The following is a 22,548-nucleotide window of genomic DNA, read 5'->3' as shown; positions in this document are numbered from 1 at the left end:
AGGTGAGACAATTTGTTTAATTTTGGTTACTTGTGGTTGGTTAAATTAAAAGTGAGAGAAATGGCTCTTAAAATTTGCTCAAGGGGTTATGGGGTTTGAAGATTATTCCCAAATTTGCCAAGGAAGTTTAGAAAGAAAAGACCCTACTTTTAAAATTAGCAAAGAGACTAGAATTGAGTTTAACCAAGGACAAAAGTAAAACTGAAATTGTAAGGGATTTACTCAAACACTTGGAATTGTCTGTTTCTCTGACACACCTGTCGAGTTAGAAAAAGTTAAATCACAATTGAGGAAAATGGAGTTAGAAGATAGAGAGAGAGAGAAGGTTCTTAGCTGAGCAAAGAGGGAGAGAAGAAAGAGAGAGACAAAAAGAAAATTTGAACTTGAGAAGTTGCGACTTAGTCAGCAAAGTCAAGTTAACAGGATGGAGATTAAAAGAGAAGGCAGTTATAGATACAAATATGTCAAGACTGTGCCAAATTTTGATGAGAAAGATGTTGAAGCAGCCTTTATTTCATTTGAAAAATTGGCTAGGCAGATGGAGTGGTCTGAGGATTTATGGGTAATGCTAGTTCAGGCTAAACTGGTATGCAGAGCTAGTGGAATACTTGCTGTGCTGTCAGATGAGCAGTCAAGAGATTATGAAGAGGTCAAACAGGCTATTTTAAGTTCTTATGAATTGGTACCAGAAGCATATATACAGCGGTTCAGAAACATAAAGAGGGAATCAGGTCAGATTTATGTTGAGTTTGAAAGAATTAAACATAGTCATTTTGATAGATGGGTGAGGGCCTTAAAGGTAGATAAGACCGATAAGGCTCTAAGAGAGATTATTCTGCTGGAGGAGTTTAAAAACTCACTTCCAGAGATGATAAGAATTCATGTGGAGGAACAGAAAGTTCAGAAAGTGAAAAGGGCAGCAGAACTAGCAGAGGAATACATTCGCGAGTTTTGAGAAGATCTGTAGCTCAGGATGAAGTTCTGGATGTAAGTTTGCTTGCTGAGCTGGAAGGGTCATTTTCAGATGTTTCATCACCATACAAGGTAACATCATAAGTGAGTCTCCGGTGAAGCACTGGTGTTATGGCCGGCTTTTTATTTGTGTTTAGGTTTCCTTGGCTTGGTGATGTAATTTCCTGTGGTGATGTCATTTCCTGTTCTTTTTCTCAAGGGGTGGTAAATGGGATCCAAGTCAATGTGTTTGGTGATAGAGTTCCAGTTCCAGAAACCCTAGCCACTCTCCCCTACATCAAAGATGTCTCGGAAATGACTGCCAGACTACTCAGACCTCTTGGCACCATGGTAGCCCACAAACCCACCAACACACTAAAACAGCAGCTAATGAACTTGAAAGACCCAATTCAGACAACAAGCAAAACTAATGTCATTTACAAAATACTGTGCAAGAATTGTAACAACGACTACATTGGACAAACAGGCAAAAAAACTAGCCACCAGGATACATGAACATCAACTAGCCACAAAAAGACATGACCCACTTTCACTAATATTTTTACATACAGATAAGGAAGGAAACCACTTCAACTGGGACAACACACCCATCCTAGGACAAACCAAACAGACACGCACAAGAATTCCCCGAAGCATGGCACACCAACCGGAATTCTATCAACATGCAGATTGACAGATATCTTTGTACCATCCTTAACCACAGGTAAGGTGCAGGAGAACTGGAGAGTTGCTCATGTCCCCCTGTACAAGAAGGGTAGCAGGGATGTTCCAAGTAACTGCGGACCAGTGAGGTTGACATCAGTGCTGGGAAAGTTGCTGGAGAAGGTACTGAGGAATAAAATCTATTTATATTTGGAAAAGAATGGGCTTATCAGTGATGGGCAACGTGGTCTTGTGCAGAGGAGATCATGCCGTACCAACTTAATAGAGTTGTTTGAGGAAGCGACCAAGTTGATAGATGAAAGAAGGAATGTAGATGTCATACGAATGGACTTTAGTGAGGTGTTTGATAAGGTTTCCCCATGGTAAACTAATGGAGAAAGTGAAATCATGTGCTGTGCAGGGTGTTTTAGTTAGGTGGATAAAGGACTGGTTGAACAACAGGAGACAAAGAGTAGTATTGAACCAAGTTTCTCGAAATGGAGGAAGGTGACCATTGGTGTTCCACAGGGATCAGTGCTGGAGCAACTGTTGTTTGTGATATATACATGAATGATCTAGAGGAGGGCATTGGTGATCTGATCAGTAAGTTTGCAGATGACACGAAGATTGGTGGAGTAGCAGAAAGCATAGAGGACTGTCAAAGAATACAGGAGAATATAGATAGACTGAAGAGTTGGGTGGAGAAATGGTAGATGGCGTTCAATCCAGGCAAATGTAAGGTGATGAATTCTGGGAAATCTAATTCTAGAGTGAACTATACAGTAAATGGAAAAGTTGCTGAGCAGAGAGATCTGGGAGTTCAGGTCCATTGTACCCTGAAGGTTGCTGCGCAGGTGGATAGAGTGGTCAAGAAGGCATATAGTATGCTTGCATTCATTGGACAGGGTATTGAGTGTAAGAGCTGGCAAGTCATGTTAAAATTGTACAAGACATGGTTGGTGGCATTTAGAATACTGTGTACAGTTCTGGTCGCCACATTACCAAAAGAATGTGGACGCTTTGGAGAGGGTGCAGAGAAGGTATACGAGGATGTTGCCTGGTATGGAAGGTGCAAGCTATGAAGAGAAGTTGAGAAGGTTAGGATTGGTTACATCAGAAAAAAGGAGATTGAGGGGGACCTGATTGAGGTGTACAAAATCATGAAGGGTATAGACAGGTTAGATAGGTTAGCTTTTTCCCAGGGTGAAGCATTCAATAATGAGTGGTTGCGCTTTCAAGGTGAGAGGTGAAAAGTTTAAGGGGGATACACCCGGCAAGTACTTTATACAGAAGGTGGTAGGTGCCTGGAATGCGTTGCCAGCAGAGATAGTAGAGGCAGGCACGGTAGATTCATTTAAGATGCATCGGACAGATGCATGAGTAGGTGGGGAGCAGAGGGATACAGATGCTTAGGAATTGGGCGACAGGTTTAGACAGTACATTTGGATCGGCTCAGGCTTGGAGGGCTGAAGGGCCTGTTCCTGGGCTGTAAATTTTCTTTGTTTTTTATTAGCTTGGATCCCATTTGCCACCCCCTGTGAAAAGAACAGCAAGTGACATCACAGGAAATGACATCAACAACTCAAAGAAACTTAAACACAAACACATAAATAAGAAGCGGGCTATGCCACCAGTGCTTTACTGGAGGCTCACTGATGATGTTACCCTGTATGGTAGTGAAATGTCTGCAAATTAACCTTCCAGCTCAGCAAGCAAACTTGACATCCAGATGAATAAGTACTGGTGCATAAGACAAGCTTCTGGCCAGAATTCCGTCCTGTGAGATATAGAAGTTGGGAGAAAGGAGAATCCTACACCACAAGATAACAAAGAAGCTCAGGAGGGTGGAAAGGAGTTGAAAGGCCTCCGGTGTTTTCATTGTGATAAAGTGGGACACATAAAGTCACAGTGCTGGTCGTTAAAGAAAGGCACTGTGGGAAAAGTTTCCCACTGGGGGGAGGGGTGCCACCTGAACTGCCCCACCCCACTCACCCACTCCAACCTCTCACCCTCGGAACACGCAGCCCTCCACTCACTCCGTTGCAACCTCAACCTCACTATCAAACCAGCAGACAAGGGAGGCGCGGTAGTAGTTTGGCGCACCGACCTCTACACCGCTGAGGCCAAACGCCAGCTCGCAGATACCTCCTCCTACTGCCCCCTTGACCAGGACCCCACCCCCCACCACCAAACCATCATCTCCCAGACTGTCCATAACCTCATCACCTCGGGTGATCTCCCATCCACCGCCTCCAACCTCATAGTCCCACAACCCCGCACCTCCCGCTTCTACCTCCTGCCCAAAATCCACAAACCTGACTGCCCCGGCTGACCCATTGTCTCCGCCTGCTCCTGCCCCACCGAACTCATCTCTGCATACCTCGACACGGTCCTGTCCCCCTTAGTCCAAGAACTCCCCACCTACGTTCGGGACACCACCCATGCCCTCCACCTGCTCCATGATTTTCGCTTCCCCGGTCCCCAACGCCTTATTTTCACCATGGACATCCAGTCCCTGTACACCTCCATCCCCCATCACGAAGGACTCAAAGCCCTCCGCTTCTTTCTTTCCCGCCGTACCGACCAGTACCCTTCCACTGACACCCTCCTTCGACTGACTGAACTGGTCCTCACCCTGAACAACTTCTCCTTCCAATCCTCCCACTTCCTCCAAACGAAAGGAGTAGCCATGGGCACCCGCATGGGCCCCAGCTATGCCTGCCTCTTCGTAGGATATGTGGAACAATCCATCTTCCGCAACTACACTGGCCCCACCCCCCACCTTTTCCTCCGCTACATCGATGACTGTATTGGCGCCGCCTCGTGCTCCCACGAGGAAGTTGAACAGTTCATCCACTTCACCAACACCTTCCACCCCGACCTCAAATTCACCTGGACAGTCTCAGATTCCTCCCTCCCCTTCCTCGACCTTTCTATTTCCATCTCAGGCGACTGAATCAACACGGACATCTACTACAAACCGACCGACTCCCACAGCTACCTGGACTACACCTCCTCCCATCCTGCCATCCCATTCTCCCAATTCCTTCGACTCCGCCGCATCTGCTCCCAGGAGGACCAGTTCCAAAAACGCACAACCCAGATGGCCTCCTTCTTCAAGGACCGCAATTTCCCCCCCGACGTGGTCGACGATGCCCTCCACCGCATCTCTTCCACTTCCCGCTCCTCCGCCCTTGAACCCCGCCCCTCCAACCGCCACCAGGACAGAACCCCACTGGTCCTCACCTACCACCCCACCAATCTCCATGTACAGCGCATCATCCGCCGTCATTTCCGCTACCTCCAAACGGACCCCACCACCAAGGATATATTTCCCTCCCCTCCCCTATCAGCATTCCGTAAAGACCACTCCCTCCGTGACTCCCTCGTCAGATCCACTCCCCCCACCAACCCAACCTCCACTCCCGGCACCTTTCCCTGCAACCACAGGAGGTGCAAGACTTGCGCCCACACCTCCCCCCTCACCTCCCTCCAAGGCCCCAAAGGAAACTTCCATATCCGCCACAGATTCACCTGCACCTCCACACATATCATCTATTGCATCCTCTGCACCCGATGTGGCCTCCTCTATATTGGGGAGACAGGCCGGCTACTTGCGGAGCGTTTCAGAGAACACCTCTGGGACACCCGGACCAACTAACCCAACCACCCTGTAGCTCAACATTTCAATTCCCCCTCCCACTCCACCAAGGATATGCAGGTCTTTGGACTCCTCCATCGTCAGACCACAACAAAACGACGGTTGGAGGAAGAACGCCTCATCTTCCGGCTAGGAACCCTCCAACCACAAGGGATGAACTCGGATTTCACCAGTTTCCTCATTTCCCCTCCCCCCACCCTGTCTCAGTCAAATCCATCAAATTCAGCTCCGCCTTCCTAACCTGAGATCTTCTTCCCGACCTCTCCGCCCCCACCCCAGTCTGACCTATCACCCTCACCTTGACCTCTTTCCACCTATCACATTTCCGACGCCCCTCTCCCAAGTCCCTCCTCCCTACCTTTTATCTTAGCCTGCTGGACAAACTTTCCCCATTCCTGAAGAAGGGCTTATGCCCGAAACATCGATTCTCCTGTTCCCTGGATGCTGCCTGACCTGCTGCGCTTTTCCAGCAACACATTTCCAGCTCTGATCTCCAGCATCTGCAGACCTCACTTTCTCCTCACAGACGGTAATAAAACCAGTACCTTTGTTGCCAGTTCCCGCATTCAAAGAACCTTTCACGTGTTATAATTGATTGTGTAGATCCCCTCCCGAGAACTAAAAGTAGGAACCAGTACTTGTCAACCAATAGGATATGGTAAAAACAATGACTGCAGATGCTGGAAACCAGACTCTGGATCAGTGGCGCTGGAAGAGCACAGCAATTCAGGCAGCATCTGACGAGGAGCAAAATCGACGTTTCGGGCAAAAGCCCTTCATCAGGAATAAAGGCAGAGAGCCTGAAGCATGGAGAGATAAGCTAGAGGAGGGTGGGGGTGGGGAGAAAGTAGCATAGAGTACAATAGGTGAGTGGGGGAGGGGATGAAGGTGATAGGTCAGGGAGGAGAGGGTGGAGTGGATAGGTGGAAAAGGAGATAGGCAGGTAGGACAAGTCCGGACAAGTCAAGGGGACAGTGCTGAGCTGGAAGTTTAGAACTAGGGTGAGGTGGGGGAAGGGGAAATGAGGAAACTGTTGAAGTCCACATTGATGCCCTGGGGTTGAAGTGTTCTGAGGCGGAAGATGAGGCGTTCTTCCTCCAGGCGTCTGGTGGTGAGTGAGCAGCGGTGAAGGAGGCCCAGGACCTCCATGTCCTCGGCAGAGTGGGAGGGGGGAGTTGAAATGTTGGGCCATGGGGCGGTTTGGTTGATTGGTGCGGGTGTCTCGGAGATGTTCCCTAAAGCGCTCTGCTAGGAGGCGCCCAGTCTCCCCAATGTAGAGGAGATCGCATCGGGAGCAACGGATACAATAAATGATATTAGTGGATGTGCAGGTAAAACTTTGATGGATGTGGAATGCTCCTTTAGGGCCTTGGATAGAGGTGAGGGAGGAGGTGTGGGCACAGGTTTTAAAGTTCCTGCGGTGGCAGGAGAAAGTGCCAGGATGGGTGGGTGAGTCGTAGGGGGGCGTGGACCTGACCAGGTAGTCACGGAGGGAACGGTCTTTGCGGAAGGCGGAAAGGGGTGGGGAGGGAAATATATCCCTGGTGGTGGGGTCTGTTTGGAGGTGGCGGAAATGTCGGCGGATGATTTGGTTTATGCGGACCCTTGCAAGAGTCTGGTTTCCAGCATCTGCAGTCATTGTTTTTACCTCATTGATTTTAACCCTACTGCGAATCCTCTTGCAAGGATGCCTGCCTTGAAGAAGTTTTCCTCCTCTCTCTACAAGAATCTCAGGGAGTCCCTCTCCCACTGCAACTCCCAGGTCATTTCCTCTGCCCTGAAGCTCTTCAACCAGGTCGTGAAACAAACTCGCTACCACAGCCACATTTGCTTCCTCAGTACCTGCCTCCATAACCAACTCATCCCACACGGACTCCGGACCACCTTTAAACTAGCAGAGTTCGGACCCGAACAGGACAAACAGTACAGACTACAGATTCAAAAACACCAGCAACAGTTCTCCTTCAAGATCCTCCGCTCCACGCTTGCAGCAATGCGCCAGCACCTAACCTTTCTACAGTCTGCCTTGCCTCAGCTGAGGGCCACACTCTCTCAGAATTGCAAAGGACCCACTCTGTACTACATCCTCAGGAGAATTCATACTCTCAACAAACAGTATTTCAATTCCATCTCAAACGTCAAAAACTGTAAGTACAACAAACTTTTATCCACCCACCTCCATAACCAGCGCTCCTCAAACATTCCAGAAGATTCCCCTGGCTTCGGAAACGCCATTAGCCATGCGGCTGATGCAGCTACCACCCCCACGCTGATTGATGATGTCACTTCTGCCCCCATCATGGCCACTCCCACAACCACTTCTGGCCCTCACATCATCTCCGATGCCACACGCTCAGTGACTTCCGCCACCTGTGTCTGCCACCACTTCCGACCCCACCAACGCCACTCTCCTGCATTCTGCTGACATGCCCCCCACAGACCCCACTGTCACTATCCCCACCCCCCAGAACCCCGAGGGGAACACTACCCCTGCTCATGCCTCCACCCCCATTCCCCCCACCATCACACCCACTCCAGGTAATGGCTCCGACCCCACTCCCAGCTCCACACCCACACCAGTTCCCAGCTCCCAGCCCTGCCGAGTTTTCACCATCCCTCCAGACCTCCCACTCACTGAGGACGAATGATCAGTCCTCAGCAAAGGACTCACCTTCATCCCCCTCCGTCCACGCATCAATGAATTTAATACACGCCGTGACATCGAACACTTCTTCCGTCGCCTCTGCCTCCGAGCTTATTTTCACAATCAGGACTCCCGCCCACCATCCGAGGACCCCTTCGCCCACCTCCAACACACTGCATCCACCTGGACACCCCGCGCTGGCCTATTACCTGCCCTCAACCTCTTCATTTCCAACTGCCGCCGGGACATTAACCGCCTCAACCTGTCGACCCCCCCTCCCTCACTCCAACCTCTCACCCTCACAACGCGCAGCCATCCAATCCCTCTGCTCTAATCCCAACCTCACCATTAAGCCAGCGGATAAAGGGGGCGCAGTGGTAGTCTGGCGCACTGACCTCTACACCGCTGAAGCCAAACGCCAACTCTAGGACACCTCTTCCTACTGCCCCCTCGACCATGACCCCACCCCCCATCACCAAACCATCATCTCCCAGACCATACAGAACCTCATCACCTCAGGAGACCTCCCACCCACAGCTTCCAACCTCATAGTCCAGGAACCCTGCACTGCCCGGTTCTACCTCCTTCCCAAGATCCACAAGCCTGACCACCCTGGCCGACCCATTGTCTCAGCATGCTCCTGCCCCACTGAACTCATCTCTACTTACCTCGACACTGTCCTATCCCCCCTAGTCCAGGAACTTCCCACATACGTTCGAGACACCACCCAAGCCCTCCACCTCCTCCAAGACTTCCGTTTCCCCGGTCCCCAACGCCTCATCTTCACCATGGATATCCAATCCCTCTACACCTCCATCCGCCATGACCAGGGCCTCCAAGCCCTCCGTTTTTTCCTCTCCAGACATCCCCAACAGTACCCTTCCACCGACACTCTCATTCGTTTCGCCGAACTGGTCCTCACCCTTAACAATTTCTCCTTTGAATCCTCCCACTTCCTCCAGACCAAAGAGGTAGCCATGGGCACACGTATGGCCAGCTATGCCTGTCTCTTTGTTGGCTACGTAGAACAGTTGATCTTCCGTAATTACACCGGCACCACTCCCCACCTCTTCCTCCGCTACATTGATGACTGCATTGGTGCCACCTCGTGCTCCCGTGAGGAGGTTGAGCAATTCATCAACTTCACCAACACATTCCACCCTGACCTTAAATTTACCTGGACCATCTCTGACACCTCCCTTCCCTTCCTGGACCTCTCCATCTCCATTAGTGACGACTGACTTGACACTGACATTTTTTACAAACCCACCGACTCCCACAGCTACCTGGATTACACCTCTTCCCACCCTATCTCTTGCAAAAATGCCATCCCGTATTCCCAATTCCTCCGCCTCCGCCGTATCTGCTCCCAGGAGGACCAGTTCCACCATAGAACACACCAGATGGCCTCCTTCTTTAGAGACCGCAATTTCCCTTCCCATGTGGTTAAAGATGCCCTCCAACGCATCTCGTCCACATCCCGCACCTCCGCCCTCAGACCCCACCCCTCCAACCGTAACAAGGACAGAATGCCCCTGGTGCTCACCTTCCACCCTACAAACCTCTGCATAAACCAAATCATCCACCAACATTTTCGCCACCTCCAAAAAGACCCCATCACCAGGGATATATTTCCCTCCCCACCCCTTTCCACCTTCCACAAAGACCGTTCCCTCCGTGACTACCGGGTCAGGTCCACGCCCCCCCTACGACCCACCCTCCCATCCTGGCACTTTCCCCTGCCACCGCAGGAACTGTAAAACCTGTGCCCACACCTCCTCCCTCACCTCTATCCAAGGCCCTAAAGGAGCCTTCCACATCCATCAAAGTTTTACCTGCACATCCACTAATATCATTTATTGTATCCGTTGCTCCCGATGCGGTCTCCTCTACATTGGGGAGACTGGGCGCCTCCTAGCAGAGCGCTTTAGGGAACACCTCCGAGACACCCGCACCAATCAACCAAACCGCCCCGTGGCCCAACATTTCAACTCCCCCTCCCACTCTGCTGAGGACATGGAGGTCCTAGGCCTCCTTCACCGCCGCTCACTCACCACCAGACGCCTGGAGGAAGAACGCCTCATCTTCCGCCTCGGAACACTTCAATCCCAGGGCATCAATGTGGACTTCAACAGCTTCCTCATTTCCCCTTCCCCCACCTCATCCTAGTTTCAAACTTCCAGCCCGCACTGTCCCCTTGACCTGTCCGGACTTGTCCGACCTGCCTAGCTCCTTTTCCACCTATCCACTCCACCCTCTCCTCCCTGACCTATCACCTTCATCTCCTCCCCCACTCACCTATTGTACTCTATGCTACTTTCTCCCCACCCCCACTCTCCACGCTTCAGGCTCTCTGCCTTTATTCCTGATGAAGGGCTTTTGCCCGAAACGTCGATTTTGCCTGTCCTCGGATGCTGCCTGAATTGCTGTGCTCTTCCAGCACCATTGATCCAGAGGTGTTAGTTACTGCCCAGCAGAGTGAGGAATCAAATCCAGATGTTGTGAATTTTGATACGCACCAAAGTATGTTAAAAAATGAAGTCCTTGAGGAATGGGATAGTTTATAAACTGTCTGTCTCAGGAGTACAGAACACAATTGAAAGGTTTGTTACTGCAGTGTGAGGACATATGTAGGAATCAGATGGGGAGGACTAATGCTATTGTATATGAAGTAGCCGTAGGGAATACTGCTCCGATAAAACAACACCCCTATCGGCTTAATCCTTTCAAAGCCAGACAGGTCCAGAAGGAGGTGATGCTATGCTGTATGTGGATATCATTGAACTGAGCCAGAGCGAGTAGAGTTTGTTGATTGTCTTAGTTTCCAAACTAGACTGGACTCAACAATTTTGCATGGATTATCGGAAGGTCAACATTGTTACAAAATCAGGCTCATATCCAGTATTGAGATTGGAGGACTGTATCGCGAAAGTTGGACAAGCCAGTTACATTATCAAGTTGGACTTGATGCTTGGTAACTGGCAGGTATCTTTAGTAGAGACGGAGAAAGAAATTTCTGTGTTTGTAACCCCAAATGGGCTACATCAAATCTGAGTGATGTCCTTTGGAACGAAGAATGCACCTGCCACATTCCAAAGACTCATGAACAGAGTTGTGGCTGGGTTACCAAATTGTGCAGTCTATTTGGACGATGTAGTGATCTTTAGTATGTCCTGGAAAGATCACATGGTACAGTTGGCAGAACTCTTTGAATGAGTATGAGAAGCAAAACTGGTAATAAACTTAAACAAAACTGAGTTCACGAAAACAGAGGTGACGTTCTTGGGACGTAACATCAGCCTTGGAAGGTTGCTCCCACAGAACGCAAAGACGAAGGCCATTGAGGAATTTCCATGACCAACTTCGAAGAAAGAGGTGCTTTGATTCTTGGGACCAAGCGGATTCTTTTGGAAGTTGTTCCGAACTTAAGCAGTGTAGTGGCACTGTTAACTGACTTGCTGAAGAAGAATGCAAAGTTTCAGGGGACAGAACAATGCCAGGAGGCATAATACCCATGTTAACCACCTCACCTATTTTAGCTACACCAAACCGTTCGAAACCTTTCAAAGTTGCCATCGATGCCAGTGACATGGTTGGAGCTGTACTGTTACAGGAAGATGATAATGGGATTGAACTGCCAGTTGGTTACTTTTTGAAGAAACTCAACATCCACCAGAAGAAATACTCCATGATCGAAAGGGAGCTATTAAGTTTGGTACTGGCCTTGGAACATTTTAATGTATATGTCACAGACAATGTGTTGGAGACGGTTGTGACTTTTTAAAAAAAGTTTAGTGATTTACATATAAAAGAAGTGAAACTATCATGGTCCTTCTGACAGATGAGAGACTTAACAAACAATCAAGGTGTTTTTCAATGTATAATTTCAGTTACATCACACTGTAAACTTTTGCTGTAAATTCTGTGTCTTACAATTGTGTACTCCACAACCACCTGATGAAGGAGCAGCGCTCTGAAAGCTAGTGCTTCCAGTTAAATCTGTTGGACTATAACCTGGTGTGGTGTGAATTTTAAGGATGACTGAAAGCACAGAGTGCTGGACAAGGTAAAAATGTAATGCTTGGTCGAAACAAATAGCTGGAGTTGTGTTGCCATGGAACAAAAACAAATTCAAATTTGGCCAATCAGTTTAAATTATGCCCCAGGTACCACAATCCAATTGAATTTGAATTTTACTGTTTGGGATGACATTAAACCAATGAAATGATCCGATATTTTGATGTATAAAACCGGACATTTTGAACTGGAGAGAGAACGGCCAAGAAAACCAACAAGTATAAATGCAGCCGAATAACTCTCCGAAAGGTATCTGTTCAAATGAAAGACCTGTGAAACAGAATACTGAAGAAAAGACGTCAGAGGAAAATCTGCAGAGGAAGATACAAAGAGAAGATTTGACAGCAAATTACGGTGTAAAATGAGCTTCTCTGTGTGCTGGGTTTAAATTAGCAGAGCTGTTTACCTTTTGTCGTAACACATGCCCAAGTATAAAGATCATCATCCTCTGGTATCTGCTCAGAAACGTAAAGCCTCTGTGCTAATGGATTTAAGGAAGAAAAATGATCAGCGAATACAATTCCTGGGTATTTCCACTGACCTAGTTTATTTGTGAACAGGATATGCTCCAGCTGTGGTACTTCACAATGAAATAACATATGGACTTGTACTACCTGGTCTTCCATGAGGAGCAATGCTTTCCTTGTGGTATAAGTGGGGATGGGGATGGGGAGAACATGAAGCAAATGGTGGCAAAACTACCGTTTGAACAAGAGCATGGGCTGTCTCATGTCAGCTTGTCTCTGTGGATAGTACTTTCTGAATCAGAATGTCATGGGTTCCAACTCCACTTCAGGAGTTGAGCACAAAATGCCAATTTCAATTCTTAGGGAGTGTTATGCAGTCATAGGTGCTGATCTTTGGATGATTTATTAAATTGCAACCTTGCCTTTCCCCCTCCAGTAGGATGAGAGAGAGAGAGCATGGTACATTTAGAAGACGATAAATGACTTCTACCATGTGGAAAGACAAGGGCAATAGATACGTGAGAACACCATCACATGAAAATCTCACATCTTCCAAACTCCACACCATGCTGACTAGGAATTATCATCTTCATTCACTGTCACTGGGTTAAATTCCTGGAACTTCCTCCCTAACAATACGAATACTTAAGTGAGATGATCATAAGTGGTTCAAGATTGGCACACTGCTGTCTTCCTGAGGGTGATTAAGAATGGTTAATGAATATTGATCTTGAGTGATGCTCATGTCATACGTAGATATTTTCCATTTTTCCCTTGAATATATTTATTTTTCTAATGGTGTGACAGTAACAGATTGTGGTCTTCAATCGCATGGCTATTTTGTGGGGTTTTACTGGATTGTAGTTTGCAACCTTTGGAACCATGATGCTTTCAAAAGTTCTCCATAGTTGTCATGCATAAAGGATGCTTGATGTCATAGATGGTGCAAATAAATGCAAGTTTGTTCTTGACTGTTATCTGTATCTGTTACAGGAGGAGTATCATAGACATGGATTCACTGAAGTGATATCTCCAAATATCTACAGCAGTTGCCTGTGGGAAATATCTGGCCACTGGCAGCACTACCATGAGAAAATGTTTAGCTTTCAGGTGGAGAAAGAGATATTTGCGCTGAAGCCCATGAATTGCCCAGGTCATTGGTATGTGTTAAACACTTGGGCTTCTATTAGAGTATTTCAAAATTGTATGTTTTTTTGGAAGAGATGTTCAGAGGTCAGTTATAATGAACATGAGTCATGGTGAGGCAGTGTTTGGTATTCTAATCCCCTTGGGAGTCAAACAGACATTGTGGATCTATGTTTATCTGTTGAAGTTGGGTGCTGACTGCAAAGGACGAGGAGCGATACATCAAGATTTAGGTTAGATTTATCGTCACATGAATTTAAAATATTGTGAAAAGTGACTTCATGTGTTATACACAGTGTCGCCACATTTTAGCGCCATCTTGAAATGTTGAACATGTGGCAAAATTTTACTTTCTCTCCTTATCTTGTTCCTCCTCCACTGCTCATCTCATCGCTGCTTGACAGTCTTTGGAGCAGTCTATGTAATGATCTCTGGGGTCTCTGTTGTGGGCCTCCGCCTATGCCGCAGTTGCAACTTCTGAGTTGGAACCATCGGCCTGGGGTTGTGGGGGTTCTCTATCTCCTGTGTCCCATCTGATGCTCCTCCAGATGCTGCTGCCAGTCATCAGTCGTTGGAGTCCACCACCAGCACTTTCAGTTCTGGAAGCTAGTCTAGCTACTGACGTGGGACTTCGCCTCGGCCTGTGAGTCGGTGCTGGGGGAGTTAGCTTGGGACCTGTTGCTTGCTGCCAGGATACCCTTGGCAGGTGTGGAGTTGGAACTCATCCTGACATTGCTGTCACTACTGCTGCCACTGGATGCCGCCTCCTCCACCCATCGCTCTCTACTTTTTAAAGAAAACAAGAAAGATAAAGAGTGAAAGCAAAAAGTAATGTAGGGGTATGGGTGGGTTACGCTTCGGCAGGTCGGTGTGGACTTGTTGGGCTGAAGGGCCTGTTTCCACACTGTAATGTAATGTAATCTAATCTAAATAAAAAAGAAAGCAGGTGTAAGTGGACAACGCCCATGCTCAGTCCTGCTGCAATATTGGAGTCTAAAGGATGACATATCTGACCCCTCAAAAATATTTTAAGAAGGTTAGGGTTAGATCCTAACTTTTTCTAATTTTAAAGGCAAGTATAAAGTGTCTCCGATGCAGTGCAACTGGCCAAACTACTCGACGGGAAGCAAAATACCATTAATGTAAACACTCATTAAAATACAACCAGAGAAAGAGCAATTCAGAATAACTTCACAGATTGGAAACTTGACAGAATAATAGATACAGTAACTATTCCTCACTAAATGCTCCAATATAGTAACATCCTTTCAACACACTCCTTGGCAAAAAGGAAAATTCAGACATAGATTCTCACATACAGTTCTCCAATACAGAAGGAAACAAATCATTGAGAAGATTTAGAGAGACTAGCAGCCAAGAGACATTCACTGAAGCTTCCAACTCTTTTAAGGCCCCAATATCTTCTGATGTTATTGAAAAAAACCAAAATCTAGAAATCTAGATCGGAGAGAGTTGGCCACACCCTTTCAGGCTATTTTAAAAAAAAACCCAGGGCTTCCCAAGCTTTCAAGTTGTCCTCAGTAGCCAGTTTGGAATCTCTGCCTTCCAACCTCTTTCCCAGAAAATGACAAAATAATCTCTTAAAGTGACAGCATTGTAACACTTCCCATCCCCTTAAAAAAAACTTCAAAATCCAAAGGTGTCTTCATTTTTAAAACCCTTAGTCTTAGTCTATTAGTACTAGCTTTCAGAGCACTGTTCCTTCATCATATAGCTTTGGAGCAGGATCATAGGGCACAGAATGTATAGCAAACGATCACATATCATGCAACTGAAGCGTTATGTTGAACAAACATAGATTGCTGTTAAGTCCTTCATCTTTTAGAATGGGTTTCAGTTCATTTATATGTAAATCCCAGAATTCCTTTCTGGTCGCATTCTCGAGATAACTTAGGGTTTTATTTTTTAAAAAGTGGCATCTCAGCTCAGACAATGCATTAAAGATGTGAATTCAGAGTCTGTTGAGTCAGACAGGTTCTATTTCCAAAATAGGAATTTAGAAAATGTTACATAAATTGACTTGCAGATTGTGTGCTTTTTGAGCAAAATAGAATTATCTCCCATTTTTGCATAACAAAATCAACCCCAACTCCACCTGGTCTGCCAATTCCAACAGCTTTGCCTTGCTCACTTTTTGTAAAACTTTTGCAATCACTTCTTCCACCCGAGAAAACTTAGTGGCCAAAAGAGCTATTCCTGCACAAGGTGCACCCTGTTTAAACCAACTGAATTCAATACCAGGAATAAAAGACCCCAACAATTGCCACTCGCAGCCTTCGAGTTCAACAATCCTAAACTCAATTTTGAATTATAGATTTCGGCCCAACAAGAACCCCCCCAGTTTGTTATGAATCAGATCAGACCCCCTCAAGAATGTTCTAAGGAAGTCTAGACCCTAACTTTTTCTTATTTTAAAGGCAAATGTAAAGTCTCAGGTGCAGTACAACTGGTCAAACTACTTGAAGTTAAAAACACATTTTATTTAAATGCTGTATTTAAAATACAATCAGAGAAAGAGGAATTTAGAATAGCTTAACAGATTGGAAACTTAACAATGGATACAATAACTGAGCGATTGCATGAACTTCTTAAAGTGGAGGGGAGGGCGGCGCGTGCAGTGAGCAGCCAGAGTTCATTGTACATAGGACCTCATCCCTTTTCCTACCTGAAGAGTAGTTATAGGGAGCTAGATAGAAGTTTAAAATGCAGGATCTCAAGGGCATAATTTCTGGACTGCTTCCAGTGCCATGTGTTAGTGAGAGGAAGGTTTGGCAGATGAATGCGTGGCTTGAGAGCTGCTGCAGGGGGCATGGATTCAGACTCTTGGATAATTGGGATTTTATCTGGGGCAGGCATGACTTGTGCAAGAGGAACAGTTTACACCTGAACTGGAGGAGGACCAATATCCTGGCAGAGTGATTTGCAAGAGCCACATGGGAGGTTTTAAACTAGTCTGGGAGGGGGGTTGGGATCCAAAGCAATGGGGAGACAAAAGAGAAGATTGAGGACAATATAGAGGTTAATGAGAGCAAGTTAAACAGTAAAGGCAGTGTTGGTAATCTCAGGGCAGGCAAGAGCACAGTGGGAAGTCTGGGTTAAACTATACTTATTTCCAATGCAAGAGGCCTGACAGGTAAGGCAAATGAACTCTGGGCACATGGGATTGGGATATTATAACTAGGAGAAAAACCTGGCTGAGGGAGAGACAGGACTGGCAACTCAATGTTCTGGGGTACAGATGCTATAAGAAAGTAGAAGATGTTGGTGAGGCAACATTTGGAGTACTACATGCAGTTCTGGTTGGTTTACTGTAGAAAGGATATTGTTAAACTAGGAAAGGTATTACTAGGATACTACCTGGGCTGGAAGATTTGAATTATAAGAAGAGCTTGGATGGGCTGGGAATGTTTTTACTGGAACCTTGGAGACTGAGAGGTGACCTTACATAGGTTTATAAAATCATGAGAGGTATAGGTAAGAAAGATAGGTGGCAGATTCTCCCATTGATAGAGGAGTGTAAAATTAGAGGACGTGGGTTTAAGGTGAGAGGGAAGAGATACAGAAGGGTCCAGAGAGGCATTTTTTTTCACACAGATGGTGGTGAGTATCTGGAATGGAGTGCCAGAGATAGTGGAGGCAAGTGCAATTTTGTCATTTAAGAAACATTTAGACAAGTACATGGATGGGATAGGGATGGCAGGGTATGGACCAAACCCAGGCAAGTGGGAATAGTTTCAATTGTGAAAACTGGGTGGCATGGGCAAGTTGGGTTGAAGGGCCTCTTTGTATGCTGAAGACCTCTATGACTCTATAATTATTATTAATTAACTGTTCCAATATAGTAACATTCCATAAACACACACCTTAGCAAAAAGGAAAGTTCAGACACAGATTCTCGCACACAGCTCTCCAATCGAGGAGAGAAAAATTGTCAAGAGATGACTCAGTGAGTAGAAGCCAAGAGGCAGTCACTGAAGCTTCCAATTCTTTTGAGATCCCAATATCTTCTGATGTTACTGAAACAAACCAAAACCCAGAAATCTGGATCTGAGAGCTGGCCACACCCATTCAGGCTGTTTTTTTTAAAAAAGGGCCTCCCAAGCTATTTACTCAAGTTGTCCTCAGTTAGTTTGGAATCTCTGCCTTACAACCTCTCTTCAAAAGAAAACCAGAACAAAATAATCTCTTAAAGTGACAGCATTGTCACACATGGCAATAAAATAGAGACATGTCTCAGTAAGCTCAAAATGGAATCTATTTGGATAGAGTGAAAAGGACACACCACATGAATACCCCACAGACCATTAATAGGGGAACAGAAGTGGAGGAAGAAATATAGATAATTCAATGAATTATTTATAATCATGGCAAACGGTTAAGGGAAATTTCAATTCTCATATTAATTCGGCAGAGAAGTTACGGAAAGAGGAGAAGTGAATAAGATCCCTATTGTGTGTATGGGGTACATTTGTAATCAATAGGTAAAGGCCCCATTAGGGAAAATGTGATGTAGAATTGCAAAATGAGCCAGAGTATGTAAAGTTGCCATGGTCTTACCAGACCAGAGGGCTGCTCATTTGGCAGAGATAACTGGTAATAGTTTAGTCTGAGGATCACTACCTTTCAGGCAAGGTGAGCGCTTCATAACCTTATCTTGTACAGCATTTAAACCCGTGCAGTTAGCATCACTGTACATTACAAACCAGCTGTCCAGCTGACACCACCTGCATCAGAATAGATGTGTAAAAGGAGGAGAATATCTAGAAAATTGTGGCCATAATAAAATATTAATGATCACGACAATATACAAGATTATGATGAAAACATAGGTTGAGAGATTGGATAAAAAGTAATTTCAAGAGGCTAACAATGGAGCTGAAGATCAATATTGGCAAAAAGAAGCAATATTGGCAAACAAATGAAAAACATCTAAAACTTTGGTCAACAATTTAGGGAACAATATATACTTGTGAAAGTAAAGAACAAGCTAAACACAAACGAGACTGCATGATGGAATAAAGGAATAATGGAACAATTTATGAATGAAACATGTCAAGTTCATAGACAGGAATATATAAGGGGGAATTCAAAGAAGTTAGGAAACGTGTTAAAAGAAAAGTAAATAAAGAAGTTGAAACTTTGTGGGCGGCACGGTGGCACAGTGGTTAGCACTGCTGCCTCACAGCGCCAGAGACCCGGGTTCAATTCCCGCCTCAGGCGACTGACTGTGTGGAGTTTGCACGTTCTCCCCGTGTCTGCGTGGGTTTCCTCCGGGTGCTCCGGTTTCCTCCCACAGTCCAAAGATGTGCAGGTCAGGTGAATTGGCCATTGTTAGGTAAGGGGTAAATGTAGGAGTATGGGGGGTTGCGCTTCGGCGGGGCGGTGTGGACTTGTTGGGCCGAAGGGCCTGTTTCCACACTGTAAGTAATCTAATCTAATCTAAATTATCAGGGAACATTCAGCTAAGTAGTCAAATACTTTATAGCCAAATCATTAAAGTGAAGAAAGCTGTGATGGACATAACAATACTAAGGGACAGACAACATAATACCATAGTTTAGATCAGAGTGGTGCTGGAAAAGCACAGCAGGTCAGGCAGCATCCGAGGAGCAGGAAAATCTTCAGGGCTTTTGCCTGAAACGTTGATTTTACTGCTCCTCTGATGCTGCCTGATCTGCTGTGCTTTTTCAGCACCACTCTGATCTAAACTCTGGTTTTCAGCATCTGCAGTCCTCACTTTTGCCAAGTAATACCATAGGCAATACTGTAGAAATGTTGGGAATTTAAATTAAGATTTCACTTTGGAATTAATCAGGGAGAATTAACAAGTAGACATAATAAGTGATGGATTAAGCAATTAGATGTGCATTTAAAATTAGAAGTAACACAATGTTGGATTATAGTACAATTGGTTTATTTGAAATCACAAGCTTTCAGAGCACTGTTCCTTCGTCAGGTGTGACCTCTGACTTGGTCCACCCCAGTCCAACACTGGCACCTCCACATCATTTAAAATTAAACTGAGAAAATGAGGATAATTTCGATAAACTAAACAAATTCGAAGGGGCTGGTCCAGAGAGATTTCATCTTTTTATTTTAAAAGTAATCTATAAAAGTTATTGAAATTAATAATGTCTCTTTAATATTCTCTTAGAAAAAAGTATAGTGCCTGCCACAGGGTTTTCAGAATACAAATGTAATTATAGAGTCATAGAGATGTACAGCATGGAAACAGACTCTTCGGTCCAACCTGTCCATACCGACCACATTTCCCAACCCAATCTAGTCCCACCTGCCAGCACCCGGCCCATATCCTTCCAAACCCTTCCTATTCATATACCCATCCAAATGCCTCTTAAATGTTGCAATTGTACCAGCCTCCACCACTTCCTTTGGCAGCTCATTCCATACACATACCATCCTCTGTGTGAAAAAGTTGCCCCTTAGGTCTCTTTTATATCTTTCCCCTCTCACCGTAAACCTATGCCCTCTAGTTCTGGACTCCCCCACCCCAGGGAAAAGACTTTGTCTATTTATCCTATCCATGCCCCTCATAATTCTGTAAACCTCTATAAGGTCACCCCTCAGCCTCCGATGCTCCAGGGAAAACAGCCCCAGCCTGTTCAGTCTCTCCCTATAGCTCAAATCCTCCAACCCTGGGAACATCCTTGTAAATCTTTTCTGAACCCTTTCAAGTTTCACAACATCTTTCCGATAGGAAGAAGACCAGAATTGCACGCAATATTCCAGCAGTGGCCTAACCAATGTCCTGTACAGCCGCAACATGACCTCCCAACTCCTGTACTCAGTACTCTGACCAATAAAGGAAAGCATACCAAAAGCAGAGCACATTCAAGAAATACTATTAGACTGGACAGCTTAAGATCAGTAATGGCCAACAGGTCAGAAACTTTACAAAAGGAGAGAATGGGAGATTAGTTAGAAAAATAATATATAAAAATGAATACTCTGTGTGGATTTGGAAAGGGAAAATCTTGTTAGACTTTCTTACATTTAAGGATTGAACAGAGTAGACATAGTAGTTATCTAGATTTTTAAAAAGGCCTTCAATAGGGTAACCCATAGCACCCTAATGAATCAGGTTAGAGAAGTGGAGTCTGGGGACAAGAAGTACTGGCTTCAAGAGAAACCTCAAGAATTGGGAGTAAAAGATTGATATTGAGTGACCAGCAGTGAGCAATGGTGTTTCTCAAGGATAGCTGTTCATAGTATACATTCCCAATTTAGGTTTGGAATCAAAAGTACAATTTCTAAATTGTGATGAGTGGACATATGGTCAGATACTGCAATACAAGAACACACCCTCTATAACAGAACAGGCTAATAATTGCCAAAAAAGGTTCAACACTAAATGTGAGCAAGTGCATTTTAGTAGAAAGAATGTGGAGGTCACTGATAAGATGTAAATGTAGGTGGAGTAGAGAGGGTAAAAGAGACCTCCGTACAAATATTAAAGGTTGTACTATAGGTTACGCCCATTTAACAAACCCTTATTATTTGGAAATTGCATACTCTTTTGTGGGATGTGGGCATTGCTGACCGGCTAGCATTTATTACCTGTCCCTAGTTGCCCATGAGAAGCTGGTGGTGAGCTACTGCTTGAACTGCTTCAGTCCACACACTGTGGGTTGACCCACATTGCCATTAGGGAGGGAATTCCAGGATTTTTATCCAGAGACACTGAAAAATGGCAATATTTTCCAAGTCAGGATGGTGAGTGGCTTGGAGGGAAACTTGCAGTTGGTGGTATTCCCATGTATCTATTGCCCTTGTACTACTAGATGGAAGTGGTCATGGGTTTGGAAGATGCTTTCTTCAGATTTGATTAATGTTGCTTGACTAGTCTGTGAGACAACTCTCAATTTTGGCGCTCGCCCGCGCCCCCCCCCCCCCCCCCCCCCACCCCCGATGTTAGTAAGGAGGATTTTGCAGAGTCAGCAGCGCTGTTTGTGCTGTTGTCTTTTCTGCTGCCTATGTTGATGTCAGGTGGTATGTCCAGTTTCATTTCTTTGAGATTTTGTGATTAATACAGCTGTGTGACTTGCTATATCATTAAGGAGGACATTTGAGAATCAACCACACTGCTGTGACTCTGGATTCGCATGTAGGCCAGATTGCAGATTTCATTAAAGAACCAGATGAGTTTTTCCAGCAACTGACTATGATTTCATGGTCATCATAGATTCTTAATTTCAATTCCACCATCTGCTGTGGTGGGATTTGAACCCAGATCCTGAGAACATTAGCTGAGTTTCTGGATTAATAGTCCAGTGATAATACCACTGTGCCATTGTCTCCCCAACCTGCATCAATTCCTGGCTAGATCATGTAAAAGTCCTGAGTGCGGAGTGGTTGGCACATTATGCAAAAGAAGGCACGAGAAAAGGAACAGAGACCATTCATAAGGTTGATAATAAACGTGTGGGTCGACATCAGGAAAATGAGATCAGATGGGTTTCTGTTTTTAAAAAAAAAGGCTGAACAAAAACCAAATGGAAGCAATTAACGTTATGAGAGGTTTGAAAAAGACAGTTTTCTCTTATGTGGAAACACATAATAAAGGTCGTCAATCTAAGACTGTCATTAAGAAATCTAATATAGAATTCAGAAAGAGTGGTAAGAATTTACAGGTATCACAGGGAGTGGTTGAGTGTATAATTTATGTATTTTAGGGGAAGCAGGACAAACATGGGGGCGAAGAAAATAGTTGCATATTGTAGATTTGGATGAGGAAAGATGAAGGAGGCTTGATTAAAGCAAATTCACTAAGATTGGTGATTGAGCTAGGCCTGTTTCTGCATCATATATCCAATTTATACCAACAGCTCCATAATACCAGTGGGATACTGGGGACTGAGCCCAATAACACCAATACTGAATCTTCTCTGTGAATTTGG

General features: G+C 45.4%; 1 protein-coding gene across 5 annotated transcripts in view; it reads left to right on the top strand.

Annotated features, from left to right (window-relative positions):
* Positions 1-22,548, top strand: part of LOC122542508 (threonine--tRNA ligase 1, cytoplasmic-like) — a 60,240-nt gene that overhangs the window by 14,858 nt on the left and 22,834 nt on the right. For 4 of the 5 annotated variants that reach the window (XR_015754126.1, XM_087982085.1, XM_043680309.2 and 1 more), the window contains exon 3: positions 13,457-13,623. The exons of the other annotated variant lie outside the window; for it this stretch is intronic. Coding sequence is in view for 3 of the 4 variants with exons in the window: in XM_087982085.1 (XP_087838211.1) it covers positions 13,457-13,623 (167 nt within the window). In the remaining variant the exon portion in view is untranslated. The remainder of the gene's footprint in view (positions 1-13,456; positions 13,624-22,548) is intronic. 5 annotated transcript variants of the gene reach the window in all.

The sequence above is a fragment of the Chiloscyllium plagiosum genome, unplaced genomic scaffold (genome assembly GCF_037043375.1).
Source record: "Chiloscyllium plagiosum isolate Xiang-an unplaced genomic scaffold, Cpla_swu_hap1 HiC_scaffold_42, whole genome shotgun sequence".
NCBI classification, from domain to species: domain Eukaryota; kingdom Metazoa; phylum Chordata; class Chondrichthyes; order Orectolobiformes; family Hemiscylliidae; genus Chiloscyllium; species Chiloscyllium plagiosum.
Note: the sequence above shows the minus strand (reverse complement) of the source record. Positions and strands in the feature narration are given on the sequence as shown.